At 40.9% G+C, this 21,590-nt stretch overlaps 2 protein-coding genes across 3 annotated transcripts; one reads left to right on the top strand and one right to left on the bottom strand.

Annotated features, from left to right (window-relative positions):
* Window positions 1-303: 303 nt before the first annotated feature.
* CENPQ (centromere protein Q) lies at window positions 304-7,051 on the top strand. Of its 2 annotated transcripts, none has more exons than XM_069805596.1 (9): window positions 304-323; window positions 1,850-2,005; window positions 2,540-2,594; window positions 3,316-3,430; window positions 3,691-3,759; window positions 5,021-5,150; window positions 5,427-5,546; window positions 5,819-5,896; window positions 6,326-7,051. In XM_069805596.1, exons 2-9 carry the CDS (start codon window positions 1,853-1,855, stop codon window positions 6,452-6,454), a joined length of 849 nt encoding a protein of 282 aa, XP_069661697.1. In that variant the 5' UTR covers window positions 304-323; window positions 1,850-1,852; the 3' UTR covers window positions 6,455-7,051. The 2 variants fall into 2 exon arrangements, with proteins under 2 accessions (XP_069661697.1, XP_069661695.1); XM_069805594.1 differs by lacking the exon at window positions 304-323 and adding an exon at window positions 552-797.
* A 3,633-nt stretch (window positions 7,052-10,684) lies between these two features.
* Window positions 10,685-20,456, bottom strand: LOC104322997 (cytochrome P450 2K6). The gene is made up of 9 exons (XM_009926428.2): window positions 19,995-20,456; window positions 18,026-18,188; window positions 16,172-16,321; window positions 15,719-15,879; window positions 14,683-14,856; window positions 13,922-14,063; window positions 13,032-13,216; window positions 12,690-12,831; window positions 10,685-11,009 (listed from the first exon to the last, which is right to left on the bottom strand). The coding sequence occupies exons 1-9, from the start codon at window positions 20,178-20,180 to the stop codon at window positions 10,822-10,824; spliced, it is 1,491 nt and encodes a 496-aa protein (XP_009924730.1). The 5' UTR covers window positions 20,181-20,456; the 3' UTR covers window positions 10,685-10,821.
* Between the last annotated feature and the right edge of the window lie 1,134 nt (window positions 20,457-21,590).

The raw sequence follows: 21,590 nt of genomic DNA, 5'->3' as shown, positions 1-21,590 counted from the left end.
GGGGCTGCGCCCCGGAAGGTCGCGGCCCTACCCGCCCGAGTAGGACCGGGGACACGAATCGAGCTGAGGACGGACCCGAACCCGGGGCCCAGTCGCCCCCCGCTCGCCGCTACCTAACACCCTCGCAGCAGTGCGCATGCGCCCGGGGCGGCAGGGCGCATGCGCAGAGCACCGCCCCCAGCGCCCCGCCTTCCTGTCGCAGCCGGCGGGAACGAGCAGCGCGCATGCGCCGTAGGTGAGCGGGGAGGGAGGGAAAACGGTTTGCGAAGGGCTCGGCGGAATCGGCGGAGCGTTGAGGAGGAGGAGGAGGAGGCGGCGAGGCGGTGAGTTCTCGGGGCGGGATGAGCTGGTGGGAGGTTTTGTGGAGGTTCCCGCGGTGTTATTCGGTAGCACCGGGGAGAAGGAGTTTGGGGGGTATTGGGGGGGGGTGTTCGTGGTGAAGACTACAACTCCCAGCATGCCTTTCGCTCAGTTGGCCTGTGGCGCGGCGGCGGTGGGCAGCGTTGCGTGCCGGGAGTTGTAGTCCGCGCCGCGCAGTCTGAGGGACGCTGCAACTGTTGTCCCACAAAATCCGTCGTTCCGGGAGGCGGAGGGGAGAGGCAGGGCTGGCGTACCTGGTGTCGGTCGCGACTGTCGCCTGGTGAGCCGGGATGGGGCCTGTGCGTGAGGGAAGAAGTGGCCTGAGGGGACGAAAGAGCAACTGAATACACCTGAGTCGTTGTGCTCAGTAAAGAGCGGGCTGGTGGGGTCTAACGGTTACTCCCTTCTGTGTGACTTCTTTGTCCTCCATCTCTAGAGTGAGTAAGAGAAGAAACTGTAGAAACTGCCCCAAGGAACGTCATGGTTAGGTGCTAGGGTAAAAAGTTCTGGTAGTAGGATCGCTGCACTGAACTGCATTAGAAAGATAAAGAATGTTTATTGTTGGAGGCCTTTAAGAACAAACCAGGCTGTTCTTAGTGCAGTTACCGGTGCATTGCTGTTGCTGCTCTTTGACATACAGGCACGCTGGCTTTTAAGCTTAGAAAGAGATGTGGAATACGCAAAGACTTGTTGTCCAGGGTTTGGCTGGGATAGAGTTAATTTTCTTCCTAGTAGCTGGTATGGTGGTTTGGGTTCAGTATGAGAAGAATGTTGATAACACACTGATGTTTTCAGTTGTTGCTCAGTAGTCTAAAATCAAGGATTTTTCAGCTTCTGATGGCCAGCCAGCGAGAAGGCTGGAGGGGCACAAGAAGTTGGGAGGGGACACAGCCAGGGCAGCTGACCCCAACTGGCCAAAGGGGTATTCCAGACCATGGGACGTCATGCCCAGTATATAAACTGGAGGGAGTGGAGCTGGGGGGAATCACCCCCTCAGGAACTAACTGGGCATCGGTCAGCAAGTGGTGAGCAATTGCATTGTGCATCACTTGTTTTGTATATTTGAATTTTTTTATTATTATAGTTGTCACTTTATTATTGTTATCATTATTTTCTTCCTTTCTGTTATATTAAACTGTTCTTTTCTCAACACACAAATTTTACCTTTTTTTTTTCCCTCATTCTCTCCCCCATCTGACTGGGTGGGGGGAAGTGAGTGAGTGGCTGCGTGGTGCTTAGTTGCTGGCCGGTATTAAACCATAACACTTGTCTAAAAGGCAAATGGGGATGCTTTTTTAGTAGTCCTGCACTTAGATAAATAAATGTGGAAGATTTAGGCTTTGGGTTAGCCAATATGCAAAAATTTGGGCTCATTTAGCACTAGGTATTTCTGTCATTTTGCTTGTTAATGTGCGGTTTGTACTTTATAGATTATAAGTGCTGGATTTTAATTTTGTTTTTGTTTCCTCCTGTTCCATTTGGTTTACAGGTAATGAAACGCCACCACACATCTTCCAGTAAAATGGGGAAGACCGCTGGTGGAGGATCAGCAAGAAAACCATTTCAATCAGAAAATCAGCAAGGGCCCTCCAGCAAAAAAAAGGGAACAGATGGAGAAGGAGGAAAACAAGGTCAAAAAAGAAAGGTAATAATTATTTTGGATCAAAAGTAACCAAAGGGGAAAAAAAAGGGGCATTTTTGTCCATTTTTTTACTGGAATTTATGCGGAATATTTCATTAACTAATTGTAGTCCTCTTGAGAAAATGTCCAGTGTAAACAGCTCTTTTGAGACCCACTGACTTAGCTGCTCCCAAGTTTCCAGAATTTCTAGTTGCATGCTACTATGCCTGTGACAAGTAGAGGGAAGCATTGCCTGGTCATTAATAGAAAGGCAAGCTGGGTGTGCAGTTTTGAAGAGCTGCATGGCATCTGTTTGACCAGAGTGATAGAGTTCATTCAGCTCAGGTGATGTTTATTCAGTTCTGGAAAATATTCTCTGCATGTCTCAGGATTGGCCTAGACAGCTTTCTGTTGGAGATGGCTCACTTAAGCACTGAACTTAGGAATGGCATGATCTCAAGATGTGGCTGGATAGCCAAACTTCTTGTGTGTTTCTTATTTCATGACCTCATTCTTGGAATGGGAGGAATTAAGAAGAGTGAATTGCTTTCCTTTCAGGTCACTCAGACAGTCAAAAGGAAAGCTAAGGAACAACGGGACTATTCCCCTGCAGGTAGGATTGTATTCTTTCCTTATGTTTGTCTCGTGCAAATTCAGTGTTTTGAAAAAACACTGAAAGTAAAAGTAATAACTGCTGTGTTGAAATCATAGCTGTCTGAAATGTCACTGAAATAAGTTTCAAAGTTTTCTCTCTGAACGGTAACTGAGTATTCACAGTACAGTCTTAGCCGGTGTATGTTAATATTATATGTGTTGTATATGCACGTATTAATCATATGCTTTTGTTTGCAAGTAGTGTTAGTCTCTTGTAAAATTCCACTACAAGCACCCAGAACATTTTAACTTTCTCATCACAGGTCAGGTCAATGTCTTCTTTGTTAACCTTTGGTCTTAAGACTGGCATGTGTTGTGTTGAACATACAGATGAGATGAGGCCCCTGCTGAACTGAGTTTCTTCTTATGTATATTCCCGCTCTTTTGTTTATTTCATTCTGGGTTTTCTCACTTGTATTGCCAATGATTTTTAGGAAAGTATCTGTTTAGAATGAAATTGCTGTAAGAAAGAACCTTTTCTATTTTGTGCTTTTTGAACAACTTGTGATTTGCAAATAAGAAGTACCACCTAGTGTGGATAGATTTGACCTGGTAGTTTTGTGACATGGAAAAATCTTAACTGTTACACCTTTGACTACGATCTGACTGAATTGAGTCACGAAGCTTTCTATCCAGGTTTGACAAATCATATCTTTTCCTTTTTTCCTTTGTGTAAACAGGAGAAAAAGGTTCTTCAAAAAAGGTGAAGCTAACCAGTGCTAAAACAGGATCTTGGCAGACTCTCTCAGAGAGCAGTAGGCAGTTTCTGGAAACTGTTATAGATTCAACAATACTGTAAGTGCCAAATATCCTGGTGGTGGTTCTTGGTTTCCACAAGGAATAAAGTAAAAATCATAACATTGCTTGAACTGGAAAAGCTTTGGAGCTTTTTTGGGCAGTATGGCTGGCTGTGTTAATTTTGTCCAGTATAATGTAAAACTTTCTATCTGAAGTTGGAAATTTTTAGCTAGAGAAGTTCTGACTATGTTCACTTCACTTGATGTGTTCTCTGTGCTTGCAGGGTTCATGATGAAAATTCTTTATTTTCTTTCCAGATCTGTTTTGTGCCAACGAATTGAAAGAAAAGATGATGTTCAGAGGCACCTCAATTTACTGAAAGAAAGGTAAGAAATTATAATTAAAAAAAAAAAAAGAGGGAGAGAAGGGATTTAGTTTACCCAGTTGTTTTGTACCATGCTTACAGAATTGCTCCTGTGAGCAATCTCATTTAGGAAATCTTGGAAGGGAGAGTTGATGCAAAATCAAGGAGGGAAGTACCTCAACGATATGTTGCTTGAAGTGGACAAGCAAGAGTTGTTGAAAGACTCACTTTAACTATTTCTATATGAGTAACAGAACCTAGGAGGTATTCTTCAGAGGTCCTTGAATCAGCTTTGTATTTTTTATATGGGGTTTAAATTTGTGGGCAGCTATTTATTTTGTTATCATTTTATGATAATGGCGGGAGCAGTTATAGCTAAATTTTCTTAAATGCTAATTCATTTTCTGACTGCTGAAGTTACTTCGAAGAGAATTGAAATTTTGTGTTGAGGCGTAACTTGTAGCCTTTTTATGTCATTGTGGGAATAATTACGTATGCTTGAGTGTCTGCGAACTTTTGTGTGCGTGTGTGTCGGTATACCAGGCTCTTATCAGTATAGAGCCTGAGCCTATGTGTTGCTTTCTTCATTCTTGCAGTACTTCAAGATTCAAATATGAGGAGCAGGTTTTTCATAAATGTTTGGGTTTGTTTGGTTTTTTTTAATGTTTAGTTTGTGACAATTTTAATTTCTGAGTTGCCAAACTTCTGCAATCTCATCTGAGATGCATGGAAATTGTGGCAGTTTGGTGTATCTAACGGACAGATACAACTTAGAAGAATTCAAGTCTTCCTCAGAATCAGAAGGACTTTTGAGACCAAGCTAAAACTCTTCCTCTGGCATAAAACTATATATCATGTTTCACAAAAGCATTTACAGATTTTACTAAAATGATCTTTGTTTGGAAGCAGTTAAAAATGCTGCTTTTAGAACTTACTTTTACTTTGAAAAACAGAAAGGTCAGAACTGGGAAAATATTAGTTCACATCAGTTTACAGTCACGGAGTGTAGAGGCCAATGGGATAAAAACCACACAGTGTCAGTGTAATAGCAAAGGTTAGAATGGTGGGATTTCTTGTTCCTGGTTCTTTCCTTAGACAGCTATTCCACGTGATTTTGGAAAACAATTCAAGACAGCTTTTCTTCCTGTCTGGATCGTTTTACTTCACTGGCAGGAATTGGGCTAAACTGAGTTTAGTTTTTCCCAAAGAAGTCATTAGTCAGTTTTCTTTTTGTTTTGCAAAGAACTCCAAACAAGTCATGCTTTCCTTTTTCTGTAATAAAGGGTGCTGAGATTTTTCAAGACTTTAAAAGTGCCTCCGGGGAAGCTGGGCAACCTGAAGAATATCCCGAGCCTTCAAATGGCAGAGAAACAAATGCTTGAGACAAATGAAGAGTCTTTGGTACAGTTGCAGGTATGCAAGGCAAGGAAGGGAAGAAGATATCTTACCTGTCTGCTGCTGCTCCGTGTGTTGTAACTTTTTAGTAGATGGACTGCTGGCTATGCCTGTGCTGTTGTGGACGAGTTGTCCACTGTTCATGTTTGTCATCCACCTTCACTACAAAGCAATGTATCTTTCTGGATGGTTTTTCAGTGACTCAGCTGATGCTGATTATCAGTATCTTATACGCAAAAGGCCCACCATCTCTAAAGTAAATTTTGTTCTGGTTTTGTGTCTGTTTTGTCTTAGGAAGAAATAAATGAAGCTGAGCAATCAGCAGAACGCATTGAAGAAACTATACAGCAGCTGCAGCACAAAATCCAGGTGCTCAAGAACCAGTTAGAGGAAGATGAAAAAAAGGCCAGGAAGGTATTTCCAATAGATGTTGCTGCACTCCTCTAACCTAGAGGAATCGGCTAGCTTCCAGAACTATACAATACAAGCTGTTTCTGCAGACAGTGTCATGTAAGGAAGGATTTATTTTCCTTCAGGAATGTATCTTTTCAATCTTTCTAACTTCAGTCGCAAAACCAGGAAGTGTAGTTTTCAGAAGTCAGATAATGACAACCAGTTTATTTTCCTACATGTGTGCCTGATGTTTGGTTTTGGATTATTTTTAATGTCTCTTTTTCCCTTTCTAGGTATTCCAGGAAAATGGCAGTGGAGCACTCTGCCTTCCAGAGCTCCCCAGGCGCAGTTTACAGGCACCTACTTTGCAGGTGAGCAGGGAATATATTTTTAGAGACACCTTGGCTATGAGAAGGAAGGCAACAGAATGTGCTTTTATCACTTAACCTCTGCCAGAGGGGGCAGTTCTGAAATAACCGAAATTTTCTTTTTTTTATTTTTTTTTTTCCTTGAGAGCTATATGCTTATGTTTTAAAAGCAGAACAAAACCCTAGAAAAACTGCTGTTTAAAGGATCACATGTCTTTTCCTAGGAACCTTATGGTTCTAGGGAACCTGTAATAATTTCTGAAATATATCTCTCTGTAACTGATGGAAGGAAGACTGTCTCATTTTGTGTCTTTAAATCTTTTTTTGTTTGAGCTGTATTTAGGTACAGCTAGGCTGCATGAAAGTGAAAATTCTGTTGGACTTAATGAAAGCTGATTTTTATTTGTTGTCTATTATTCTTTCTTTCTTTAGGAAGAAATTTTGAAGATAAAAAATCAGAAAGGTCTTTTAAAGGATATGAACACTATTCAGCAGTCAGCTGCCTTGAAGAACATGTTAACCCTCATTGAAAAGACCTATGAGAAGGTGGACTTCCTTTGAGAAACGAAATATATGGAGTCTCCTTTGCAGAAGATAACCTAGGCCAACACTCTGTGTTAATGTAGAGCAGCAGAATGCCAATCATGGAAACAGTGTTTTCCTCCTAATGGCTTTACTGTTGTGACTGCTGAATTTCTGTTAAAACATTTTCTATGTATATTGGTATACAAGTCTGTAAGTGCTTTCTGAGACTTCAGTGATTTAAGTGATCAATCAAAGTTTTTTGTCAGGTGGGTTTTGGACCTGTGATGACTTCTAATGATGATATACACTCTCTTAGGAGAAGAGAGGGAAATGGATCCTGAGTTTATTTGGGCATTTTCATGGACTAAAGCAACCTAGTCCATCATATTTGCACTTGTATATCACATCTGTAAATCGGTGAAGGTAGTATCTCATAGCAAACTAACTTCTGTTTTGGGCTTAAATCCTCTTTAAACCTGAAACATGTAGTAAAAACATGATTATCTAATGCTCAGTTACAAATCCCCTGTTCCAACTTTCATATCATTTTTTAATAAAAAACCTCCATGGCAGGAAATTGAATAATTTATCAAATGTACAGGGTTTTTTTCATTTTCATGTTCACCACTTAAACCAGGTGTCTTTTTCCATGTCATTCCTGAATTTGTCTGGGCAACAGAGCAAAAGAGAGAAAGAGAGAGGCAAGCCATGGGGAGAAGGGAGAGAAGATTTGAGGGGCTAGCCTGTTGGAGAAACAAGGTTAGGTCAGTCTCTCTACTTGAGCAAATGAGCCACGAGCTTCAGGGCAAGGACCTTAGAGAACCGAGCCTACAGAATGCATGCTTTGTTTACTGAGGGTATCCAGTTATGGAATATTCAGGAAAAATCCTAATGACCCTCTGGACTCAGGTCAACTTGGCTTCAGGTTTTTCTGAGAAGGGATCTGCTGTAACAAGTACACAAGTGCTATTTCTTTGCATATGGTAGGCTGTGGCAGATACATCCATATTTGTGAAATAAATTTTCAGGGCTGTTTGACTTGTAGCATTCCATCACTGGAAGAAGGTCAACAGAAAATAGCAGGGAAATGAGAGAGAAATAACAATTAAAGAAGAAATTGCCACTCTAAAGATGCAAGTGTCATGTGGAGGGAGAGTTTCTGTTTCTTCTCAGGGTGACCTGCAGTCAGTCAGCTGGTGCGTCTGACAGCAGTGTACCCAAACTGTCCAAGGCAACTGGGCAGACCAACAAAGTACTCTTGTGATTATAACTGTGGGCCTTTTTGGCGAATATTAGATGTGAATGAATGTCCTGTTTCTAGTACAAGTGGGTTCTGCCTTCTTCTGAAGTGTGTGGGTCTCACCTGGAGGAGTTACAGCCTCCGTGATGGTGTTCATCCTGGTGATCTTGCAAACATCAAGCAACGGTGCTATAACTCATGCACAATCTGGCATTGCCATCTTGCAGATGACGTCCACCCTCTTCTGAATTAGTAAAGACCTAGAAACGGAGGTTTAGCCTCTCCAGGGCTGGTGGCAGCTGGTGGCAAGAATTAGTGAAAATAACAGGGGCCTGTTTTGCTCATGAAAAAATAATTTCTTCTCATAATTCTGTCTCCAAACCTTCAAGTGAAAAGCAGTGTTTAAATTGAGTGGTTTTTTTCTGAAATGTTAGAACTGGAAAGAGACTAAAAAATCCATTTTAATCTGGTTCTATCTTTGAAGATAAATACTTGGAAAAGCCTCAGATAGTAGGTTAATGGAGGTCACATAAATCAATATGTACAAAGGTGATTAGATAAGATTAGCTGTTTCGTACAAACAAAAACTCTCTCAGGAGAACACAGTGCAATTGTATCATCTCTCACATCTTCCTGCACTGTGATCATGCTTTCAGTTATCACGTTCTTTCTATGGCTTCAGAGTCTTTTTTTGTAAGACAAATGCAAGACTTTGTGTTACATTAGATTTCTGATATTACTGGGATAAATGCGATTTGATTAAAGGTTAATAGGAGCGAGAAATGCAAACATCTGATTTGTTTTGAGTACTTTGATGATATGAGAAGAAACAGCTTCAGAAAATGAAGTGTGATCACCAGCTTCCAACACCTTTTCTACAGTGATTCCCTTATTCAAACCTTGCCTTCAGTGGAACTCCCCCATATTTTCATAAGTGTTTTTAACATTTAAAATTCAGGGGCAGAGAATGGAAAAAATATTTTTATTCCTGGTGAAGCCAATTAAATTGTAATTTTTCACAGATATCAGCTAACTGATGAAAAACATCACCTTCTCCAACTGCAAACAGCTCAGAAGACAGACTTACTTACATAAGATTGCAATGGAAATGTCCTGTAAGTTACATTAGTTTTTCTCACAGGAACCCTGAACTAAATAACAACAGAGGCTGTGAGGATCTGGAGGACTACAACTTCCAGTGCAGCAGCTCTGATTTACTAAAAGTTGTTCCCCTTGAGATGCAAAATGGTACCCAATAATGAGGATGCACAGTTAGCACAGTCGGCGCTTCAGAGAGGAGAATAATATGAGGATATACAGCTCAATCAGCACCATGAAGATATGTAGGAGTATTCTGCTATTGTATCTAGTAAGTTTGACCATTCTTCTGCATTGCTTTTCTGATCTGTCCTCTACTGGAGTGGAGACAACTGTGTGTTGTTTAAAATGGCCAGGCTGAAGGATGGCTTTGGAGACATCTGTAAAAGCTCACAAAAAGCGGAGAAAAAATAGACTCCTGCTGCCATTACACCTGTATGATCCTCTGTGGTCACAGGAGTCTGTGGATTTATGTATTAGCAAAAAAAGACTATCAAATCATAGTCCAGATCCTAAAATGTCTACTGAAAGGCTAGTGCACCTAACTGTGTTCAGACCTGAAATGAATACTCCAGGGGCAGGAAAAAACATGATCTTTTTGCAGGCATCTTGTAAAGAACAGGAAGAGCTCCACATTGGCAAGGTTTTCACCTGCACCTGCTCTGTAGCCTGGATTGGAAAGTAGGAGAGACACGAGTTTAAAATTTTTTTTGCCTCCTGAAATTTGGAAACAAATAAAACCCTCGTTTGTGAATCGAGAAACTAAAATAAACAGATCTAAGTGAGAAGTTTACTACTCCTTTGTAAAAATTTTCCTTAAAATGAAAAGGAAATTATTACATTAGAAGAATTAAAGAAGAGGGCAAATTTGCTCCTGAAAATAAAAATGATGCAACTACTCATGCAGGTTTTTGGATTCTCATATATTTTCACTTTTGAGTCTTTAATCATTTGTCTCTATCTTGTAGTCTATATTTGAACACTCATAGATGTTTGAAGTATCTGCATTACCTGAAACATGCACACAGGGCTTATATGGCACAGGATCTGCCCCCCAGCCTGGCAGCTGAAGGCCAAGCAAAAGGTCTGAGGGTATCTAAAATGGTTCTAGAGACTTGGGGATAAAGCAATTGAACTGTGCTCCGTATATCAACTTTGAAGTGGATTGAATCTTTTCATAATTATTGAATTGTTTACAGCCTAATGATCAGAATCTTGTTTGGGTAAGGAAACAAAGGCATATGGTGAAGTGTTGATATGAAACCCCCCAAGCCAAGGGAATGAGGTCAAACGAAAGGGAATGTTCAGAGGAGTGTCTCCTTCAAGGAGAAGGAATGAGTGTCTTGCTTCAAGGCCTACTCTCAGGAGAAATGGCAGAGCAGGGAATATTGTCCTTCCAGTGCCAAGTAAAATAGCCAACCTAAGAAAAGCTGAGCTTTAAGGCATACCACAGGCGGTCAGTACTGATTACTGCCCAGGCAGAGGCAGGGACTGAATGCTCCTGAAAGGCAGAAGAATTAGGGAGAAGAGCCAAGGGGAGAAACCTCAGTGAGGCATTGGGGAACATTGGTACATCCAACCCAGCTTCAAACCCATCTGCCTGCCAAGACGAAACAGCCCTTCTGTTCCAGAGACCTGAAGCTCTGAACATCCCTACAGAGGCTCTGCAGGGCTTATCTTTAAGCAGGATACTACAAGCTAAGCACAGCTTCGTGGTCCACGTGTCTCTTTGGAGAAACCTGGACTCGAGAACATTTCTGGGGGATATGCTTTCAACAAACACACGTTACCAAATGAAAACTGAAGTAAAAATATGAAAGTTGAGGGTCTGTATTCTTTAGCCCAGATTGATCCATGAGTCATCAATTAGTCCACTCTTCTGGTCCGCTTCCGCCCTCCCCCAATAAATAAATAAAAAAAGAACACCATTTTGGTTTAGAAGTACTGGAAACCTTCATTAAGATGTAATGTTGTGAATCATTTTGGACAATGAACTAAGGCAGCAGATATCATGAAAAAGGAATTTAAACATTTTTTTTTAAACAAACTGGTGCTGATTAGAGCTCTAAGAACGTGTTACAGCACACATTTTATAGGGTTTGGGTGTGATGTTAAATGAAATAGCAGGGCTGAGGTCCAGGTCTGAGGCAGAAACTCCAGGGGGAGGGTGGAAGGTGAACTTCTGCAGGAGACTGGTGAAGAAGAGGAAGAGCTCCATTTTCGCAAGAGTCTCACCAGCGCAGATCCTCCGCCCTGAAACAAAATGCAGAAATGCCATAAAGAGTCAGTGGGAGCTGCTTCTTCAATAGTTGGAAGAAATAAAAATTTCTGAGCAGCTCTTATTCTGAGGAAGATCAGTGGGAATCCAGAACATTTGAAATGTCATATCCTAGCTATAAATAAAGAATAGAGTAGCTCTTAAAAGTCTATTGAGTACAAGAATCATCTGAGAAAGAGGATACTTGGTCTTCAGAGGTATGATAACAAAGCCACCTGGTAATTTTTTTCTTTTCCTTTGTCTAAATGCATGCATGTGAAGAGAAATGTATGGAAATGCAATCTGAATTTCTGAATTCCAGTTTTCAATAAAATTTGTATTTTTCTTCATTTTCAGATTTTTCCTCTACTTGGTTCAATTTTTGGGTCCCAGACCAATTTTGGCTGGTTTAGTCTAGACTTTGGCTCTATTAGTCTAGTCACAGGCAATTTTTTATATTAAAATTTGTCAGAAAAGACCTTAGAGACTCACAAATGCTGGGTAGAGTGGGACTGAGGAGGAAGGTGGTGGATATATTCTGTGGAGCCCCTAATATAAGCCTTTCTTCAAAAGTGCTGTGAATATAATTTTTTCTCAGTCCTGGTCAAATCCAGCATCTATAATCTGCCTTAATCAGACCATGATGACTCAAGGCCAGAACTAACAGAAACCTCAACTAAGATTTTATTTTAACTCCCTTGTATGACAGAAGTGGAAAATGAAGAGCTATTTCATGTCTGTGCTATGAAATAAGCCCTCCAAGGGAATGCCCAGACCTGACATTCCCTGGATATGCTTTCAGCTAGGACATCTAGACTTAAATCTGAAAAAGAAGACCTGTGAATTGGAAGTATTGTAAGTCCTTCTATGAAAAAAGAATGGGTTTCCATATGTTGGATGGTGAGTGTCAAATATCACGCAGAATTAAAAATACACAAATAAGGTCTATAAAAAATGCGGTGTTGTGGATATGATAGACAAGTTAGCCAGAGACTGATGTATAGGAACTTAACTGAGCAATGGCAAACAGTGCAGGTGTGTAAGCTTAGGTGAAAATCACGCTCTGTGGAAGACTCAAAAGGCAACCCCTTTCTGTCCTTGGATTTTACACAGAATTTGGGTTTTTATATAAGGCGACTCCTCTTTGTTGGCACAGTATATGAGGTCTTGATCCCGACCAACATTATTTGTAACTTTTTAGAAGGGACATGCAAAAATGAAACATAGTTCCCCAGGAAAGACACAGAAGCCCTTTCCTGTGTGCTTTGTGTGTGGTCATAGTCAACGCAGCTGGGTATGGTAAGAGTCACAGACAAAGCAGCCCAGGCCATAAAAAAGCTGTGGGCTACAGATTGTAATGCAGAAATGTGTTATCCAAACCATCATGGAATTTGCTGAAAACCTCCCTCATATTTAAGAAGGCACTACAAATTCTTGTTTATCATCATTGAATGCGGAGAAACCAATAACGTCCAGAGGCTGGAAGAATTAGCAGACATTTGTGAGTACTCTCTCTTATCAGAGGTGATGAGAAATCTGTGAACTATGGATTGTGAAATGGTCTCACGAAAAAGACAGGGTGGAAGCCAGGCTTCTGTAACAAAAAAACACTGGTACAAGTAGTTCTCGTCTAAGATCTGTACTTGCAACAGCAGTACATGGAAAAGAGAAGGCACCTGCTGAAAAAGGCATGAAAGCATCTTTCTTCACAAATTTTCCGTTGGCATCAAGAAAGTGCTCAGGATAGAACATGTCTGGTTTCTCCCATTGCGATTTGTCTTGCAGGACAGAGGCCAATAAAGGGATGATGTAGGTTCCCTGCAAAGTAAGACTAGAATTAATCCGTGGACAAATATTGTGGTGGCAGTAATGGCAATAAGACTTCAAGATTGTCAGCCTGGAGGAAGAGATTATTCTGACTGCGGTTATGGGACTTCATTAGAGAGTTCACGTTTATCACATTAACCAGGTCTGAGAAAAAAGAAATGTTAAAAGAAACAATCCTGTAGGCATCTCACCTTGGGAATGAAATAGCCTTTGAGAGTGACATCTGCAACAGTCTCATGAGGCAAATCCAATGGCAGGATATTAGCGAACCTCTGAATTTCATGGATGACAGCATCCGTATATGGCATCTGAGTTCGATGCTTGATCCGTGGGGGGTTTGACCCTATCACTTGCTCTATCTCTTCTCGGACCTTTCCTGATGAAAGAATCAACTATAAGAAAGGGACAAGGACTCAGTCATCCCTGAGACATACTGTCCTTTACTGATGTAAAGTATAAAAGACCTTGAGTGAAAACCATAAATTCTCCCAAAATCTTTTTTTCCTTTCAGAAATAATGGGAGGTGGACAGAACTACACTGTTTATTTCTTTACCAACAAAAAACCTAAAGACTTGTATTTTTCTGCCCTCTCTTCTGCCTAAAGTTTCTTGCTCTGACCAAAAGGTTTCTCAAAAACCCCACTTGACTCCTAACAACGCTGTGCCATAAATTGGAATGGAGATGTCAGACAAAGAGCAATTCCCTGAATCTTCTCAGGTATTTAAAGCCTCAGTACAGTCCATTTACCATCTGCACAGGCCTCTGGTTTATCAACAGCCTGTTTCTGAGGGAAACCTGGAACATTTTCATCGGCCAACACAGGACAGCTCTCTCTAATTAATGAGATTTTACTGAGCAAAGGGCCTGGCCCCTATGAACTCTCTTTATAATCTACTGGTAGGCTGACTAGTGTGTGCCTCACTGGGCCTGAACCACAGGGCACAGCGATACCTAGACAACAATTAGTTGGAAATCTTGGCTTTTTGTAACTTAGCGTATTAACAGATATGTTGACCCTCCAGGTTCCTGTTCAGTTCCTAATGCACTGAGTGTAACAACATCTGTCATAAAACCACTTACTCTGAATTTCAGGGTACTTTAGCATCAGCAGAAAGCCCCAGTTTAGTGTGGTGGAAACTGTCTCAATACCAGCAGTAAACAAATTGCTTAGCAAGCTTAGCAAGTTGTCATTATGGAAATAGCCATTGGTAGTGGATTTCTCCTGAAAGAAGTGGTTGAAATAAAAGGATGAAAACATAAAGCTTTCCATGTGAAAATGCAATTTACGTAGCTAAACATTTACTAAGAAATAACTCCTATATTTTGCAAAAGTGTGAAAGACAAAGAGCAGCTTTGGGCTTGTACCTGGAGAATAGTGTTGGCATAGGTTTTATGTTTTGCATGATCTCTGCGTTTACTGGGGCCAGCTGCAAAGAGAGCTGTTTTCTCTGTGAAGAAAGTAACCCAGATATTTCAGAGACCTCGAATAAGGATCCCAGTAAAGCCCAGGTAGTGCTTTTGTTCTGTAATGCATTATGGTTTTGAAAGAGCCAGAAGGGCTAGGACAACAGAGTGACCAGATAAAAAGATGCAGCCTTTGTTAATAATATATTGATACAGTCGGAAGAAAAGTATAAATAAGGATAAATGTTTGCCGATTAAAAGGGGTTGGAACTGTAACAGAGTGAAATATCTGTTCAACTCTAGCAGTTCGTTATTGGTGTTTTGTCAAAGATAGATTGCCTAAAGAAATATAGCTATAATTATATGGACTGAAAGCAGATTGTAAATTTCTTCACATAACCATAAAAGTTGGAATAAATAAGAAATGATTCAGTTACCTCCTGCTGTTTAACCAGGAAAGCATCAATAAAATTTCTTTGATCATTTTTGTCCAGGGTTTTGAGACGTTCTACAAAAGTAGCTTCTAGATAATCTTGGAATTCACCTCTGTGTTGGAGAAGAATCTTGTTAGCCCTTAGGAGGAATCCAAGTTGTGGGAAGATGTTGTATATCTACAAGAGTGGATTAGAGAGAATTTACCAGCCAGAGGTCTGAAAACACTACAGAAACAAATTAATAATATTGTGCCCATTTTGCAGACATAAAGGCAAAGACTTGACATTAATATTTTGTTCTTTAGAACATGAAAAAGTGACTGGATGAGTTCATGGTAGAAAATCCATCAAAGACCACTGAATACATGGAAAACTCTCAGCCCCAAGTTACTGTTTTGCAGGAGTAGTGTAGATGTCAGACTGAAACACCTGCAACTTGCCACCAGGGAGATGGAAATGTTGGCCAGCAACTTCTTTTATTGTTTCAGCCGGCTCTTCCGCTAAGTTTTGGGTTTTTTTTTTTCTGTTTCAAAGCCTAAAGGAACAGAAGTGAATCTGCTGTGCGGCAGCATTGCATGCAAGGATCAGAGAGTATTTATTACTCATTGGGATATTTCAGTGTACTAAAAGTGTGGGAAAATAGATTTTGAATCAAGGCTCCTTGTACAGGTAGACCACATACTCTATAGCTTCTCCCTGCCCTGTGTTCTGAGAGTGTACTGTTATGCCAGGTCACTTTATGTGTGTGAAACATTTTGGGGGAGAATGCTGAACACTACATGATCTGATTTTTTCCAGTCAAGATTTAGGACTCTTCAAGCTATAGCTTAAGTATGTTTTTGAAAGACTGGGAGTTTGATTGTTAGCTTCAAGATTCCCAGACTGTCTCTCAAGCTTTGTTTTGTCCCAGAAAGTGCTTGTAAACCTATTATATCTCAAAGTCTCAGATTTTTCTGTTTAATAGAAACAATTGACTACCAGTATTACTATGTTCCTATAGCATCCAGTAGAACAGCAACATAAAAATGTTTATCATTACCGTAACCAAAGGTTTCCCAGCAAGCCTCACGTTTTCTTTGATCAAATCTATAAGTCTCACAAATCTGGAGTCTTTGCAATCAAATCGTTTTCCAAGTAATATTGTCACAATTATGTTAGCAACTGCTGCATTAATCATTTTACTACCATCAAAGGGCTTTCCTATACAGGGAACAAAAGAATATATTACATTGTGGCAAAAGGTGTAATTTGGAAATGTAAATTTAATACTAATTATTGCTATTTTTTTGTTATGATTGATTGCTATCATTGATTATTATTCAATGTTAGAATACCATGCCAAGACACAAAAATGCCAGAGGAGCCAAATTCATCAAATCGATTCAGCCTGAAGTACATTTCTTGAAAAGATCTGAACTTGAGAAGGTTACTGGCAAGCGTCTGGGTACTTGAACAAATCCTTAGAGGTTTGAAGAATGAATCATCTACCCACCTTCTTGTGCCACAATGCTGTCTGCCAGATACCCGTACTCCTCCACAATGCGGTCCTCAATGTCCCTTTTTCCCATTCCAAAGTCTCGTAAGGTTGTGAGAGTAAATCTTCGCATCACCTTCCAGTTTTCACCATGAGCAAAAACAACCCCTGACACACAGAGAGCATTTCAAGGTGGCAGAAGTTTTAAGTAACTAATTTGCAGGAAAATAAAGTTAATATTTAGTAGCAGTCACTTTTAAAACAAGCTAAATTACATCTGGCTGGGGAAAAAAAACAACTTTCCCTTAAGTATTTTCAGGCCTCAACAATAGGTTTATTGCACAAAAAAAAAGGAGTGTAAATTATTTAAGAGGTATTTAATCAAATCTTAAGAAGAATATATATCTCTGAGAGACACTTGTCACTGAAAGAAAGGGCATTGGAAATTCAAACCGCTGATCATCGTACTTTGGAAGTGGAATTGAACTGAGATCTCAAGTCTCTGGTGATTGCAGGAGAAACCTGACTGGGCATAAATGTCTTTCTTTAAAATTTAGGTAGCATCTTAAAACCTCCTCAATTGGTTTTTCACTGAAATTGTTACACCATGTAACTAGCGACTTCAGTTATACTCTTTTCAAGGAGAAAAAATAAGATGTAAAGAAAGTTTACAGGCAATAATGTGATCAAAAGATGCAACTGTTAAAATGTTCACAGAATTATTGCTGAATTTGTCCAAGGGTCTTTGGAGATGTAAATATGAAACTTTTATGAGTTTCATGAAGTTTGGGTGTGAAACTCTCATTCGGAACCCAGCTCAGTACACAGTATTTCCCTTATTAAAATAAATGCCCAGTTCTGTATGTGTTCCATTCCATTGTCACATTCAGATTTTAAAAGCAGTATTCACCACTTGAAATGAGAAGCATCGGTATAATAGTCATTTGAGGAAAAGGAGGTTCTATGATAAGCTCAAAACACCAGAAGTCCAGAACCATACCACAGGAGCTAGAAATGCCTTCCCTGGCATGCATGCCCCTGGTCTAGAGCCTGAAAATGTGACACTATCTGTTATCTGTTGCTGTTGTTATTGTTAGAGTTATGGTTGTTTTGTTGTCACTGTCAGTACTTTCAAATTTGAATAAATGCACTGAAGTCAATGAAATTCCTTCCTATTTCCAATGCCTTGTATGGTCTGTCCTGGTTTTGGCTGGGATAGAGTTAATTTTCTTTATAGTAGCTGGTAGTGCTGTGTTTGGGTTCAGTATGAGAAGAATGTTGATAACACACTGATGTTTTCAGTTGTTGCTCAGTAGTGTTTAGACTAAGTCCAGGATTTTTCAGCTTCTGATGCCCAGCCAGCGAGAAGGCTGGAGGGGCACAAGGAGTTGGGAGGCGACACAGCCAGGACAGCTGACCCAAACTGGCCAAAGGGGTATTCCAGACCAGGTGACGTCATGCCCAGTATATAAACTGGAGGGAGTGGAGCTGGGGGGAATCACCCCTCAGGAACTAACTGGGCATCGATCAGCAAGTGGTGAGCAATTGCATTGTGCATCACTTGTTTTGTAATTCCAATTGTATATGACAATAATGTATTACTGTCATGGTATTATTGCTATTACTATCATTATTAGTTTCTTCCTTTCTGTTCTATTAAACTGTTCTTATCTCAACCCAAGAGTTTTACTTTTTTCCGATTTTCTCCCCCATCCCACTGGGTGATGGTGAGTGAGCAGCTGCGTGGTGCTTAGTTGCTGGCTGGGGTTAAACCATGACAGGTCTCTAATTCAAAATGATGTGCTAGCTTCTGCTCTGTCTGTAGGAAAAAACTTTCTGAATAGCTGATAAGGAGAAATAAAACAAACTTACCATATCCTCCAGTCAAATCTTGAAAGATTGGGATCTTAGGTCTTTCTGCAAACGCATCTGCCTGGTTTACGAGAGCTTCCTTCACTGTCTCATACCCAGAAAGCACTACTATTTTCCTTAGCCCCATCTGAACACTGAAGATTGGACCATATAATTTTGACAGCTGTCAGAAGAAGATAACAGTGGTTCACAGCTTTTATAGCTTACAAAGAAATTCACCACCCTTTCAGTGCTGCTTATTTTCCTGTCCTGCCTCTAAGTTACTAAAACGTTAAATGTTTTCCTAAGTATAGAGAAAGAGAATTAATTTAAATAACATGAACATGCCAGACATTATGATGGCTAATGACTAAATGGCACAGTCAGGAGTGGAGTCCCGTTGCGTTAAACCGAGCAGAAGTGTTAACAGCTGAAACCCCAAGTCAGTCAAGGATTGTGCTGACAGCTCTGCCCTCCCTCAGGAATCCCTGAAAATTCAATTTTTGAGTCATGTTTTCACACTGATCTCTATGTTATTGTGTTCCTTTTGTCCATAGACTAAACCTGTTTAAACCTTTGCTACTGTTATTGAATAAAAACCCCAGTGTGTTTCTGGGTCTGGATCTAGCATTAAGTAAATTCTCAGTTTTTATATATGACTACATCCACCACGAATCTCTCTCAGAGACAATCTTTGGCCTAAGCTGGTACCTTTTTAGCTTGTACAGGCAGATTTATTTTCATATAACTCAATGTTCTTGATTCTCCTGACCGGGAGTAGGAAGGTTTTTTTCTGACCGCACTTATTTTCTAGTGTGTTTGCACAAAGAAACAGAAGGCAACTATTTAGCGTCATTATGCAAAATGTTCAGCAACTGGTAAGCAAGTCCAGCCAACTATATGAAATAACACAGCAGCGGCAGCATGCGTCTGAATTAAGAGTAGCTACTTCGATGGCGATGCTGTTATCCCAGGCTGCTGTAGCTGTGGCAGAATATGATCTTTCAAAGGGTGTTCTCCAGTAAGGACTCTCCAATGCTTGCAATCGTGATGCTCAGGATGAGCAAATGGTCTCCAGCTGCATTTGCACACTGAGTATGTGTGAATATTGAACTAAGCTCGAGCCAGAGAACCAACCTCCTCCATTAGAACGGAATCACTGAATTACAGCAAAGACACGTTGCTTCTGTTGGCCTGAAAAGAGATGGAGCTTGCTTTTGGCAACACAATTAGGCTGCATTGGATAGCTAAGGTGATTTTCCAGACATTCCATCTGAGCAGTCTTTTGATTTGTGGATGTAACATACATACAGACATGTAGGTGCAAATACCCCTTTTAAAAATCATCAGCAACGAGGATGTGCAATTTCAATGTCTAAGTAGAAAAAACTCTAAGGAGCAGGCTCATAGAAGTCTTCGACTCAAAATCAGGAAAATCCTACAATAAACTAGGTACAGAAAGCACTAGAGGAAAACCGGAAGATTTATTACTTTGATTTGCTTAGATCTTTGCTGTTTATTCTGGCAACTGTTGGCCCTGAATATTAAGAGTATATAGTTGTCTTCAGCTTTTGGGGAAGAAAGGAGGAAAGGGAGATGAGAAGGGTTGCTAAATCAGTGAAGGCAGGAAGCTGCAGTCACATCAATCAGTGGAAGGTGGAGGGAGTTAGACCACAGAGCAAAATCACTCCTTATTCGGTTACCTTTTCCTCAAAATTACCACAGAAATTAGGAGAACACTTATTATTAGTTTAAGAGTTGTTGAAGGCTGAAACCTAATGCATGAAGTTGCACAGAGAAAGTATTACAGTAAAGAACAAATCTTGCTACATTCAAAGTTTTCTGCTCAAATAACAGTCTCCTGTTCCTTGCTAAGGATCATCTGTGGATGCAACAGGTTGAGTGCAATAGGAGAAACTCTCTGACACCTTGGACTATGGGGCTTGGTGATATGTGCAATTATGGGGCAAATAGAAAAGATAATGACTACCTGTAGATAAGTCCTGTAGGGTCTTTTCAAATCAAAGAGGTGCAGATTTCCAATGATAGGTAATGCTCTTGGTCCTGGGGGAAAATTCTTTCCCCGGTGATTATTCCAGAAACCTCTCATTTTCAAAACGGATAGAAAAGTCAGGATGAACACCAAACCAATGGAAGTGCAGCTGCTCCACTCCATCTCTATTTAGCCAAGTATTTGCTACAGAAGAGAAAAGAGAAAATGTGGACTCTGGATCTCTGTCCTTCTGCAAAAATTTCCTGTCAGAGACGCTTGTACTAGTCCATAAACCTCTTTCCCAGTGAAAGTGGGTATGTTTTTCTTGCAGTTGGTGACTGGTTTTGTTCTCTTCCCCCACGCTTGCTAATGAATCCTCAGTAGAGTAGAGAGGCAGATAAATGTTTGCTAGCCAAGTGTGCATGCCTGGGTGAGTGTGTAGCTCACTGTCCAAGCATGAAATTCCAAGAACATGGAGAACCACCGGTCGTCAACCTTGTGTTTTGTATAAAAGTTACAAACTCTGCATTTTCTTCAGGTTACTGATTAGTTATACTTTCGTCATTAGTACAGGCATAGCCTTGATACCCTGAGAACTGAAATCAGAATGCCAATGCCCAAGTGATTAGTACACAGAGATTTTTTTTTTTTTAAAGTGCTTAGGAGTTTGTATAACTTTGCTTCCCTTGAATTCATTGGGAATTTCAAATCGCAGAATCACAGAATGCCTGAGGTCAGAAGGGAACTGTGGAAGTCATCTGGTCCAACCCCCCTGCTCAAGCAGGGCCACCGAGAGCCAGTTGTCCTAGACTATGTCTAGACAGCTTTTGAGTATCTCCAAGGATGGAGACTCCACAACCTCCCTGGGCAACCTGTGCCAGTGCTTGGTCACTCTCACAGTAAGAGTTTCCTGATGTTCGGAGGGAACCTGTTTCAGTTTGTGGCCTTTCCCTCTTGTCCTGTCACTGGACGCCACTGAAAAGAGCCTGGCTCTGTCTTCTTTGTACCCTTCCTCCAGGTGTTTATACACACTGATAAGATCCCCTTGAGCCTTCTCTCCTCTAAACAGACCCAGCTGTGTCAGTGTTTCCTCATATAAGAGATGCTCCAGTTCCTTCAGCTTCTTTGTGACCCTTTGCTGGACTCTCTCCAGTATGTCTATATCTCTTTTGTACTGGGGATCCCAGCACTCCAGGTGTGGCCTCACCAGTGCTCAGTTGAGGGGAAGGATAACCTCCCTTGACCTGCTGGCAACACTCCTCCTAATGCAGCCTAGGATACCAATAGTCTTTGCGGCAATGGCACATTGTTGCCTCATGTTCAACTTGGTGCCCACCAGGACCCCCAGGTCTTTTTCTGTCAAGCTGCTTTCCACGTGGGTGGCCCCCAGCATGTCCTGGTGCCTGAGGTTGTTCCTCCCAGGAGCAGGACTTTGCACTTCTCCCAGCTGAACTTCATGAGGTTCCTGTCAGTCCATTTCTCCAGCCTATTGAGGTCTATTGAGGTGCCTCTAGGTGGTGGCACAACCTTCTGGTGTATCAGCCACCCCTCCCAGTTTGGTGTCATCAGCAAACGTGCTGAGGGTACGCTGTG

This window comes from Haliaeetus albicilla, chromosome 18 (genome assembly GCF_947461875.1).
Source record: "Haliaeetus albicilla chromosome 18, bHalAlb1.1, whole genome shotgun sequence".
Lineage (NCBI taxonomy): Eukaryota > Metazoa > Chordata > Aves > Accipitriformes > Accipitridae > Haliaeetus > Haliaeetus albicilla.
The sequence above is the reverse complement of the archived record's forward strand: the minus strand, read 5'-3'. Positions and strand labels throughout refer to the sequence as shown.

What these genes read in the sequence shown, in the direction of transcription:
- CENPQ (XM_069805596.1), top strand. Translation starts at nt 1,853, where the DNA reads ATGAAACGCCACCACACATCTTCCAGTAAAATGGGGAAGACCGCTGGT. An exon ending in AACAAGGTCAAAAAAGAAAG is followed by an intron (nt 2,006 to 2,539) that starts GTAATAATTATT and finishes CTTTCCTTTCAG; the next exon opens with GTCACTCAGACAGTCAAAAG. An exon ending in GTTATAGATTCAACAATACT is followed by an intron (nt 3,431 to 3,690) that starts GTAAGTGCCAAA and finishes TTTTCTTTCCAG; the next exon opens with ATCTGTTTTGTGCCAACGAA.
- LOC104322997 (XM_009926428.2), bottom strand. Translation starts at nt 20,180, where the DNA reads ATGGAGTGGAGCAGCTGCACTTCCATTGGTTTGGTGTTCATCCTGACT. An exon ending in CAGCATTGTGGCACAAGAAG is followed by an intron (nt 15,880 to 16,171) that starts GTGGGTAGATGA and finishes TTCCCTGTATAG; the next exon opens with GAAAGCCCTTTGATGGTAGT. An exon ending in TCCTGGTTAAACAGCAGGAG is followed by an intron (nt 14,064 to 14,682) that starts GTAACTGAATCA and finishes CACTTCTTTCAG; the next exon opens with GAGAAATCCACTACCAATGG.